The following is a 12500-nucleotide window of genomic DNA, read 5'->3' on the forward strand; positions in this document are numbered from 1 at the left end:
TATATGGACATTGCAATTTTATGGGTGAGAAAACAGAACCCAAAGAGATCATCATTTCCCTAGTGTGGCCTGGCGGGATAAGACTAAAACCAGAGCCAGACTCTTGGTGCCTAACCCCAAGCCCTGCCTCCAGTCTCTCCTTGCTCCAGTATTTGGAGGTGATGCTGGCCTGTCGTAAGGGATTATATTTCAGTTTCAACCACACAGTTTGTGTTCATGGCTTGGTGGCACATTTCTAAGATAGTAGCTTACAACCACAGTGTCGTGCTCTCAAACACGGTACCATGTACCATTTATTTTTTTTTAAGATTTTATTTGAGGGGCGCCTGGGTGGCTCAGTCGTTAAGCGTCTGCCTTCGGCTCAGGTCATGATCCCAGGGTCCTGGGATCGAGCCCCACATCGGGCTCCCTGCTCAGTGGGAAGCCTGCTTCTCCTTCTCCCACTCCCCCTGCTTGTGTTCCCTTTCTCACTGTGTCTCTCTCTAATAAATAAATAAAATCTTAAAAAAAAAAAAAAGATTTTATTTGAGAGAGAGAGAAAGCATGAGCAGGGGGAGGGGCATTGGGAGAGGGAGACGCAGGCTCCCTGATAAGCAGGGAGCCTGACTCAGGGGCAATCCCAGGACCCTGAGATCATGACCTGAGCCGAAGGCAGACGCTTCACCGACCGAGCCACCCAGGCACCCCACCATGTCCCATTTAAATGAGCCATATTTTGCCCCCTGCCATGCCAAACTTCTGCTTGGTATAAATTGGATAAGCCCATTAGCCATAGGTCATTTTAAGAAATAAGCAGTTCGAGTTGAGACTTCTTGAAACACTAAGGCCTTTCAGCCCAAGACAAGATTTCAGTAATGGTGAGTTTCTCGTTTCTTCAGCAATCTGCAGTTATAGTCTTAAATGTAACTGAAGAGTAAAGAAAAATGAGCATTCTGTAGTCGGGATATTGCAAAGGTCATGCAGATATAGAGGAACTCACTGAGCAATTGATTATTGAGACCTTTCTGTTTGTGTACCTACTGCTGGTGTATGTTGAGAGGCACCGAGACAGAACGTCAGACTTGGTCATTCTTGACTCCTTGGGAGCTTATCAGCTAAGTGAGGAAACAGAGCACACCACGTAAAGGACCTTACATATTCCGACAGAGCAAGATGGCGTTAGAAAGGCGTTTCAATTTGAGTTGACCCTGAGACAAGGCTTTGAGTGCATGTATTTTTGGAGGAGGGTGCAAGGAGCACGGGAGAAGGGACTAAGACAAGGCAGGCAAGGCAGCCAACAAAGGGAGTGTGATTAGACAGCTGTCACCATGGGTGACTGGAAAGTAGCCCTGTGAGGAAACACTGGTAAATAGGAGAGGACACAGGCCTCAGAGTTATGCTACCCAAGGCATGGGGGAGCCAGGTTAGTTCTGTTCCAGCTCTTATCAGGGCTAGACTTGAGTATGGAGGGCTCTCCCAGTGGCACGGATTCCCTGGCCCATAAGCCTCCCTGGCCCCTGGGCAGAGCAGCCTTGTGCAGCCCTGGAAAAAGCCCTGAGGCACAGTGAGCAGATACGGACCACTGGAAGTCAGCCTGTGAAAAGAAAAGAGAAGGGTCCAAGGAATAAGGGTAAGGAAGTGTCTGCGAGAGTAGGATTCTTGGTGAGGTGAGACTCGACAGTGCTCTTTCTCTCCTCTCCCCAGGTCTCTTCATGGTCCTATCCCTGTTGTCCATTGTATACGGAGCCTTGCGCTGCAATATCCTAGCCATCAAGATCAAGTACGATGAATACGATGTCAAAGTGAAGCCTCTGGCCTATGTGTGTATCTTCCTCTGGAGGAGCTTCGAGATTGCCACTCGAGTCATTGTCCTGGTCCTCTTTACCTCCGTCCTGAAGGCCTGGGTGGTAATAGTTGTACTCATCAACTTCTTCAGCTTCTTCCTGTATCCCTGGATCCTCTTCTGGTGCAGTGGCTCCCCATTCCCGGAGAACATCGAGAAGGCCCTCAGTCGGGTGGGCACCACCATTGTGCTGTGCTTCCTCACCTTACTCTATGCTGGGATCAATATGTTCTGCTGGTCAGCGGTGCAGCTGAAAATCAACAACCCTGACCTCATCAGCAAATCCCAGAACTGGTACCGGCTCCTGGTGTACTACATGCTGAGATTCATTGAGAACGCCTTCCTCCTCCTCATGTGGTATCTTTACAAGACCGACATCTATATGTATGTGTGTGCGCCTCTGCTGATTCTGCAGTTGCTCATTGGGTACTGCACAGCCATCCTGTTCATGCTGGTGTTCTATCAGTTCTTCCACCCTTGCAAAAAGCTCTTTTCTTCCAGTGTTTCCGAAGGCTTTCAAGAGTGGCTAAAGTGTGTTTGCTGTGACTGCAGGCAGCAGAAATCCCGTGAGTCTGTAGGCAAGACTGATCTAAGGTCAACCGGAGACAGGGATGAGACACCTTCTAGCAGTAAAATAAGTTCTATGCCCAGCCAGATTTTGAATACTGATGAGCTCTGCTCTGCTTAATAGGACCTGAATCTCTCGGGGTTCAGACGTACTGTTTTCTGGGTTGATCCTTGTTCTTTCTGCAAGTGATGGGCCCTGCGCAGTTACCAAGAGAGGGAAGTTAGCTCTCAACTCCTTGTGAGTTGCTCCCCTGTAGAGAGCTCTTGGGCATGTGGGAACTATGGAGAGAAGGCAAGGAAACCCCTGAGCATTGGAGGGGCAGCCTAAAGTACCGCCATTTGTAGTTGACCTTGTCCTCCCAGGCATTACTGGCCTTTTCACTGGCAAGGTCCCCATGCTATCTGAGTTGGGCTGGTTAGATCCATCAGGTAGAGTGAGGACAGGAGCTTTCTTGTTTTCTAGGTTTTTTTGAACTGCTGGTGTAGGTAGCCCCCTGTCTTATTTTCTCTGAGCATAGCTTTCATCCAGGAGCTGTCCTCATGACCACAGAAGGTTACTGGGGTTTTGTCATCAGCAATATCATTCCTGTCAGAGTTTTCAGAATGGGCTGTTCAAGTTTGCTTTTTGAATAGACAGATGTTCCATTTTCTCTCATTAGGGCTCTTTGTACATAGCCAGCTGTAGCCACCTTGACCTGCTATCTCTGACTGATTCAAAAGTCTAGACTTGGAGACTTTATTCCCAAGGATTCATGGATGCAAAATTGAATTCTGAATTTGGCTATGGAAGTGCTAAATGTTAGGAAAGTTGTATTCCTTCAATGTGTTCAAGAAATTCTAGATTAAGAAGATTGTTAAAACATCAAAATGATGTAGGCTTTTATAAGCAGAAATCTTACCTTCTCAGGATGGTTGAAGATAAATGAATCTGCTGGAAGGTAGGTTTAAACCTCTTCAAGGTTCAGTCCCATCCTACAGTTCTGGAAAATTTCTAGTTGAATTTGCTAGGACTTGCCTTCTTAACAAAGAAGAAAATAAAACTCATAGCCTTCTCTTCCCCTCTTCTTCCTTGCCTGTCAGAAAAGTTTTAGACAAGAGTTACACTGGTTAACTGAAGTTTTTCTAGAAAACTTCTCAGAAATCTCTCACCAGGTATGACTGTATAGGGCATTTTACTTTTCATTATTTGAAGGAAAAGGGTCTCCTCTCCCAAGTTAGATACTGACGTCAGAAACTTTTAAATTATACAAAGAGATGAAATGACCAGAGGATTTTTGTCTTTAACTGAATGTATTTTGACTTGGCATGATTGTGAGTTTTTTTAATGATATCTCCAGTTTTATGCTCCTATGCTCTCCTGTCTCCAGTATAATTTCTCCTTTAATCTGGAACCATATTTGTTTCATAAAAGGATTGTGTAGCATACCCTGTTGTCTCGGGAAAATGCCTGGATCTAGTGCCATTGTGTCTACCATAAAAACCTTGATAATGAAATATCTGGAAACAGGCGACCTGTCACTGACTAGGCTGGACGTTGCAGGGCAGTCAGGGTTGATGGTCTAAGGATCCCTAATGGCTGGACTTTCTGACCCACCCAGTTTCTAATAGGCAGTCTGTCAGGAGACAGGTTACACATGGTGAGTTTGAGCAGGAATCGTGGTCTGAATTAGACAGGGATGGAGGGACGGATACATCCAACCTTGGCTTGGAAGCCTGTCTCAATAACCGTTACAAAATCTGAGCCTTCAAATGCATTTTAAATCATTTTAATGTAGAAGATAGCTAAGCATCTTAAATGACCCCAAACCAAACTAACAGTGATGGTCTGTCAGGCTCCCATAACCCAATTATAAGGCACATTTATAAGGACAAAGAGGTTTGCTAACTAAATTGGACATTTTGTCATCTTTAACCCTTGCTAGACAGATAGCCCTGCTCTGGGGCTGTGTGTGTCCATTCACTTTGGGGGAGAGAATCCACTGGTGTTTTTCTGTATGGTAAAAATTTAAGTCATAGTGAACTGAGAAGTTTTGTTTTAAAATTATTTATATTATACCTCTGAAAGTGATAGTTCAGACTGCAGAGCTAGGTTGCCCTAAAGACAAACAAGCAAGTTCCTTCATGTGTTGAGAGTTAAAATAGTTTTCATTATAATTCCAATTTTTAAAACTCTCAGTGCTTTGTCTAATTAATTGCATGCCATAACTTGTCATGACAACTGCTCGAACTGACTCATGATCATTTAGCTGAATGGAAGTGAAGTATTTCATCAAAATATATTGAAATAAGATCATCAAACACATTTAGGCTTTGTCTCTTCGTTCCTGGAGACAGCACATTGTAGAGATTGGCACCTCCCCGTGTAGCCCCACAAGTTAGTTAATTGTTGTATGCCTCAGTTTCTTCACCCACCAAATTTGGATGATATACTTACCCAGCCTACCTCACAAGGTTGTTGGTTGAAAGATCAAAGTAAATAATAGATGTGAAAATGCTGTGAAAATATTTTAAAGTGCCATGCATATTTAAGGAGTTGTTAGTATAGTTTTCAAGTCCATAAACAGGTTGTTACTATGTTTTTACTGTTAGAAAAGAAACAAGCAGTGTCTTGTTTGAATGTCTTGAGTTCATGAGTGTCTTGAGTGAATACGTTGGGCATGTGTAAATGGTCTTTATTCTTGGAGAGAACTCAGCACTTGCCCCTTCTCTTGTCGTTAGTTGCTTACAGATATTAGCACCCAAACACATGGTACTTGGAGGAAGAAAACCCACTGGAATCTGAGAAATTGCTTTTGGTGATCATGAGTTGATCATTTTTGCATCTTGCATCTTTCATTAAGGACATAGTAGCTAGTGTCTTTTGACAGTTGTGCTTTACAAATTGAATGCCTGATCCTGGTAGACTTTAATTGAATGTGGGTTTAATCTTTTCAGCCTTGTAAATGGGAAAATAAATATTAAAAGTGTCAAATACAGCATTTCTTTGGAAACCACCTTAGAACATTAGTGCTGTGGTTATGAGTGTGATGTGTCAGTACTTCTCAGTCAATAAACTGTGGATATGAGCTTTTGCAGGCTGCTTCTATGCAGCCATTGACTCTAATAAATACTGTTTATGTTTCTTCATATAATAAATTAATTTTTCAATTTCCCCTTGTGTTTCATTCCTTATACAGTCCTTTCCTGGCTTTTTGATGTCAGGGAGTATTTTAAAAACGAATTTGAAAATGGTTTCATTGTGATTAATTATGGTTTTGTAACCTCACCTGGAAATTCCTTCTGCAGGATGAGAAATTTGAGACTGCTAGGATTGTGCCTTGCAAGACACCAACAGTTCATGGAATTTTCTGTTTTATAAGCATTTATTCCATTTGTTGAAGCTGCACTGCTGGATACTAAGATTCTGCTCAGCTGTCTGTTGATTGCTGTGTGTGATACCAAAAAAAGAGAGGCAATACAACTCTCTTCTAGACAAACATAAATGGTGTACTGATTCAGATATTAACATGAGTAATCATATGTAAATGACAATCCATTTACAAACTATGCATTGATAGTTTTGGAAGAAAAACTATCAGTTATTAAAGGGGTCATTTCTGAGCGCCTGGGTGGTTCAGTCTTTAAGCATCTGCCTTAGGCTCAGGTCATAATCCCGGGGTCCAGGGATCGGGCCCCAAATCGGGCTCCCTGCTCAGCGGGAAGCCTGCTTCTCCCTCTCCCACTCCCCCTGCTTGTGTTCCCTCTCTTGCTGTCTCTCTCTCTCTCTCTGTTGAAAAATAAAATCTTAAAAAAAAATAATAAAGTGGTCATTTCAGAGCATGAGATAGATGTGGATTGTTTGAATAATTCCTTTTCTTCTGAAGATGGCCTTGCAATTTGGAAAGACTTAGCTATAGGATAAGTCTTTTTCAAAGAGAGCTCTTGGCATTCAGTCAACCCCTTGAGAAAAGTGAATGTCAACAAGTATAGTGTTTAAGTAGGTCAATCTAAAATTACTTCATTTGGTGTTTGTAAATGTTTCATTTTGAAATAAGTTCAAACTAATAGAAAAGCCTCAAGAACACTGCAAGGGATTCCTTTTTATCTTGCATCTAGGTCCACCTATTAACATCTTGCTGTGTTTGCTTTGTCATTCTCGCTTTGTCTCTTTCGCCCGTTATTCTGAAATATTTCAATGTGTGTTTCCTAAGAGCAAAGCCATAGTACAGTGACCGAATTTGGGAAATTTAACACGGACACAATACTAGTTATCTAATCTGGCGTCCACAGTCCATTTAACAATGGTGCTAATCACTTCGTTTGTTTTCACAAAGCTTCCCCAACTATGTGAATCTACGCAGCCCTCTTCTCAGAGGGTCTCTTTATTTAAAGTTATGAGGGGCGCCTGGGTGGCTCAGTTGGTTAAGCGACTGCCTTCGGCTCAGGTCATGATCCTGGAGTCCCTGGATCGAGTCCCGCATCGGGCTCCCTGCTTGTCAAGGAGCCTGCTTCTCCCTCTGACCCTCCCCCCTCTCATGTGCTCTCTCTCTCTCTCTCATTCTCTCTGGCTCAAATAAATAAATAAAATCTTTAAACAAAAAAACAAATAAAAAATAAAAAAATAAAGTTATGAGTAAGTTTTAACTTCCCTGTGAACACTGGGACATGTTACCAGTACTGATGAACAGCTTAAAACCATACATTTGGGATGTTTACTGGTAAACTGGATAGTTTTTTCAGGGATGTACATTTTAGGCGTCAAGATTTGCTGCTTAATACGTGAGCCTGTAGTTTACTTCCTCCCCCTCTCCTCCACCGTGATAGTTCTGTTTTACAGTGTTTAGGCCCAAGTTTGTAAAGATTATGAAGGAGATGAGGGAAATATATGTTATTCCTCTATGGCCATATTTCTCTGGGTGCTCCTCTTCCAGGAGAGTATATTCTCTCTGCATAGCTTTCCAAATGGGAAGGAGCTCAGAAATGTCAACTCTATATACTGTAATTAAATGAGTAACATTTTGAGTCTTTCCCCCCCCAGAAAAAGGCACTTCATAACAGCAGAGATTTGTACAGAGCTGGGAATTCAGAAACATCCCCAATCCTGTTGTTCCCAGCACATAATAACCCTTATCAGACTAAGAAGATGTGTCTGTTGCAGAAGCCTGCCCTAGGGAATGCCCCACTCCTTGTCACCTCCTTTGCATAGTTGTTTAGGCCAAAGAGAAGCAGTGTCGGTTTAAGCGGGTTTTGGAAGCCAGAGCATCTATGAGGAGTATATAGCAGTATGCCTCAGCAGCATCTTGGAGAAGGCTATCGGAAAACCTCCCAGCTGGCCTCCCCTGCCTGCAGCATACACCCCCATGTGACATGGTTTGCCTCCTCCCAAGGAGGGAGTCATCCAGTTAGATCTTGAGATCCTGCCTGTGCTTCTGCTCCCTCCCTGCCTCCCATCCCGAGTTAATTCTTTCTGAATGATGGGTTCCTGATTGAAACCTGATTAGCCTGCTTCCTAGAGCCCTGGGAATATCACCCTCCTTAGACATCTGCATCATGCATACTGGTTTCATTTCTTATCAGTCAGCTTCCTCTTTTAAATTTTTTTTTTTTTTTGCAAGAGAGAGAATGAGAGAGAGCATGAGAGGGAGGAGGGTCAGAGGGAGAAGCAGACTCCCTGCCGAGCAGGGAGCCCAATGTGGGACTCGATCCCGGGACTCCAGGATCATGACCTGAGCCGAAGGCAGTCGCTTAACCAACTGAGCCACCCAGGCGCCCAGTCAGCTTCCTCTTTTAATTACCTACACTGTACAGTTCATGCGGCAGGTTTTCAGGAGCGGTAACACTCAAGAAACAAAACAGGATTTAGAAAGTCTGTTTTGGAGTGGTGCTGTAAGACCATCCCTGCCAGTACCCCAGTGCAGAGGAGAATGATTCCCTGGTGTCACCTTCTTCTAACAAGGTGACTGTAAGCAGAGTGGCAGAATTTTTTAAAGCAATGGTGCCCAGCCGTAGGGCTGCTGACCTCCAAGAATTGGGCAGGCATTGCCCTCCTCTACACTAACGAGAGATGTTTGCACGCTAACTAGAGATGTCTGGCACACACTTGTGCAGTTAATTTCCAAACCGATGGGAATGCTGTTGGGAGTGATAGAACAGGACTGATTAAATGTGTTGCTGTATTTAAAGTAACTTTGTCATCATCCAGCCACTACCATGAACAGGTATTAAAAATTCAACTACTGGGGCGCCTGGGTGGCTCAGTTGGTTAAGCGACTGCCTTCGGCTCAGGTCATGATCCTGGAGTCCCCGGATCGAGTCCCACGTCGGGCTCCCTGCTCTGCAGGGAGCCTGCTTCTCCCTCTGACCCTCCCCCGTCTCATGTGCTCTCTGTCTCTCTCATTCTCTGTCTCAGATAAATAAATAAAATCTTTAAAAAAAAAAAAAAAATTCAACTACTGTTGTGTGGGAGGTGACCTTAAAAGACCTCCTTTGTAACTAGAAATATCAGGAATTACTACCCTTGGAAGTTGTTTGTTTTTGTTTGTTTGGTTTTGGTTTTGGTTTTTTGGTTTTTGGGTTTTTTTTTTTTGCTCTGCTGGAATATTGTTCTCAAGCATACTTATTATATACTCTTTTCTTTTGGAAATGAAGGTTGTTCACATGCAAATCACTTGGCTTCTCTCATTTGCAGCTTGATTCAAGAGATGAGAAAATATTTTTAGTTTTAAAATGTAATGTGAATGTTCTACCTTCACAAAGTAAATTATCCACCTTCACACAAAGTATGTCATCAAGGTGAAATGTTTTTACACTTTCAAAGCACTAATAAATGTATATGTTAGCAGAATAACCATCACAATAATGAAGTGATTTCTGTGCATTCTTTACTTCACCTCCCAAGTCACCCCCTTGGACTCATTAGGAATTACAGCAAGGTACCTTTAGCTACAATTTGTAGAACACCCGATTAAAAGTGATTTTTAAACAATAGGATTGTGTTACCTGACCTAACAAGAAGTTTCGAGAGAGGTGGTTCTAGATTCCAATGGGCCAAAGAGCCTCAGGCCCCAGAGGCTTTCCAGCTTCCTTTCTGCTGTTTCCAACCTGTCACTTCACCTTCGTGCTTGCCTCCTTGTAATTACAAGATGGCAACCTGAGTCCCAGGCATCACATTTACACAACCGAGTACAAAATTAGAAAGGGGATTTCCCTTTGGGCAGCTCTATTACTTCTGGAGAAAAAACTTTCTTAGAAGCCCCCTAGCACCTACAGCAGAACTTCCCCAGTTTCTTCCTGGCTGGGGTTGAGTCACATCCCCACCTCTAAAGCTGTCTCTGGCAAGGAGAATGCAATTGCCATGCTTTCCTACAACTGTGCAGCGTTCACCCCCGGGGACTGGCAAAGGGGCCACCATCCATTAGCTTATGGGAGGATGAATACCCACAAAAACCGGGTTCTGCTAACAACAGCAAGTGGGGGAAATAGCCATTTGCTGGGCAACCCGTAGTGTCTTTTTTAAAATTGAAGTATAATTAACATAAAACGTTAGAGTAGTTTCACGTGTATAACGTATCGATTCAACAATTGTATACATTGCTCTATACTTACCACCATAAGGGTACTCAGGATCTGTCACCATGCAATATTAGTGACTATATTCCCTATGCTGTACTCTTCATCTGTGTGCCTTGATTTTATAACTGGAAGTTTGTACCTCTTAATCCCCTTTATTTCTCCCATCCCCCCACCCACCTCTTCTCTGGCAACCACCAGTTTGTTCTCTGTATTTGAGAGTCTGCTTTTGCTTGTTTGTTCATTTGTTTTGTTTTTTAGATCCCACATATAAGTGAAATCATATGGTATTTGTCTTTCTCTAATTTATTCCACTTGGTATAATGCCCTCTAGGTCCATCCATGTTGTCACAAATGGCAAGATCTCATTCTTTTTTATGGCTGAGTAATATTCCATTGTATCTATATATCACATCCTTCTTCATCTATCAGTGGTCACTTGGGTCGCTTCCATGTCTTGGCTATTGTAAATAATGCTGCAGTATACATATGGGTGCAGATATCTTTTTGAATTAGTGTTTTCATTTTCTTTGGGTAAATATGCAGGAGTGGAATTATTGGGTCATATGGTATTTCTATTTTTAATTTTTGAGCAATCTCCATGCTGTTTTTCCCAGTGGCGGCACCAATTTACAGCCCCACTAACAGTGCACAAGTGTTCTTTTTTCTAATCATTCTGGCAGGTGTGAGGTAATATCTCACTGTGGATTTGATTTGCATCTCCCTGATGATGAGTGATGTTGTGCATCTTTTTGTGTGTGTTGGCCACGTGTATGTCTTCTTTGGAAAAATGTCTATTCTAGTCCTTGCCCATTTTTTAATTGGGTTTTTTTTTTTTTTGATGTTGAGTTGTGTTAGTTCTAGACATTTTTGAAAATCAAGATTCAGCTAAGCTGATGAATTGGGGAAGAATGCAAAAGCTCCCTATCCTCTCTATCCAAAAAGAAAAATCCTATACTTATCTCTTCTTGCATTATGTGTCCCTGGTTAAGAAGCACTTTGGAAGAAGTCATGTATTGAATAAATAGTGGCAATTACACCCGGTTATTCTGTGAGGGCGCCTACTAGTGGGGTTGTCTCAGCGTCACAAGATTGAAATCGTGGAGCTGTGGGCATCTAGAAAGGGCAGGAAGGAAAACTCTCCTCAGTTCTGGAGAATCGGGAACCCCAGAGGTTCGATGGGGATGGGGAGAACCAGGTATTCATTCATGAGTTGCACACACATTTAGTTGCACACTGTGTGCTGGATGCTGCACTTGGCACTGAGGGTGGACCGGTGAGCAAGAAACTCGTCTGGTTTTCAGAACTCAAGAGTCTATTTGAAGAGACAGCTATCCAACCTGGTGATTTCAATGCACAGAGGTCAGAGCTATGATGGCGGTCTACCTAGGAGGTCCTAGGGAGAGAGATAAGGAATCCAGATCTGGTCTTGGAGGTTCAGAGAAGGTACAAAGAGAAAGTGACATAAAATCTGAGACCTGGGGTGAATTTACCCTGAAGTCTATAAAGCTTAAGCCTCAGGCCCCTAGTGAAGGTTAGGAGGTGTAGCATGTTCTGGGTGGGAAGAAGTGAGGAAGCAATGGGGAAGCACATCTACTAAGCATTTCTGCCTCCACTGTCTGAAGAGATCACAGAAGGAAGGGACCTGAATCTCTAAGTAATTTACTGTGATTTCTGGTTCATTCTGAATATTCTTTCATGTTGTACCAAATTTGGAATTAATCGTTTTTCATTTTTTTTTCAAAGCCTCTCCTCAGACCAAATTATCTGTTTCAGGCACCATAAAACTTGGATCTGCCCTTGCTTGAGATCTGAATCATGAGGAGGCATTTGCCTGATGAAGGCACTAGAAAGAACGTTCCTGGTAAAAGGGACATCATGTGGAAAAGCTTGGAATTAGTACAAGGGACATTTATAAGCAGCGAAACAGCCTGTAGGTCCGTGTTGCTGGAACATGGGAGAGAGGTGATCAGGAGGCACGCGGTGAGAGGGAGAAGGAATGATAGTGTTGACATGAGCCAAGCCTATGCTAAGTGTCTTGTACACATGATCGCTTCTATTCCTCACCACAATCCTATGCAACAGTTACCACAGTTATGTCCATTCTGCAGAAGAGAATGCTGAGACTAGTGAGCTAAAGGAACTTTCCTCTGGTAGCACAGGAAGTAACAGGGTTAGAGTCCAAGCCCAACGTGGTCTGGTGCCAAAGCCCAAGTGTTTAATCCCTAGACTCTCGTGGCTCCTAAATTGTGCCCAATTTGCAGATGTGGTTAGGTCTGGCAGATGACAGAGACTGAGGGAAGAAGCAAGCCTGGTGGCATTTCCCGGGGTACCCTGGTATGAAGAGGCAGGAGCTTGTAAGGCAGCCCTTACTCTGTAGCTAGGAATTGTTCCTGTTCAGGCCTCAGGCTGGGGGCTGAGGCAGGGTGCCCTCCACAGCTCCCAGCACTGGAGCCGTGCTCTGAAGAGCCAGAAGGGGGTCACTGGGCTAGAATCATGAGGGTCCCAGAGGAAAGAATTCTGGGGTTGAAATCCCATTCTTCTACCATATTCATGCTCAGGG

General features: G+C 43.4%; 1 protein-coding gene across 1 annotated transcript in view; it reads left to right on the plus strand.

The window, feature by feature from the left end:
- Positions 1-5990, plus strand: part of XK (X-linked Kx blood group) — a 44833-nt gene extending 38843 nt beyond the window's left edge. Inside the window, exon 3 of the mRNA XM_035002951.1 lies at positions 1684-5990. Within this exon, the coding sequence (XP_034858842.1) occupies positions 1684-2510 (827 nt within the window). The 3' untranslated portion in view covers positions 2511-5990. The remainder of the gene's footprint in view (positions 1-1683) is intronic.
- Positions 5991-12500: the final 6510 nt, after the last annotated feature.

The sequence above is a fragment of the Mirounga leonina genome, unplaced genomic scaffold (assembly GCF_011800145.1).
Source record: "Mirounga leonina isolate KUSES-001 unplaced genomic scaffold, KU_Mleo_1.0 Mir_101609, whole genome shotgun sequence".
NCBI lineage: Eukaryota > Metazoa > Chordata > Mammalia > Carnivora > Phocidae > Mirounga > Mirounga leonina.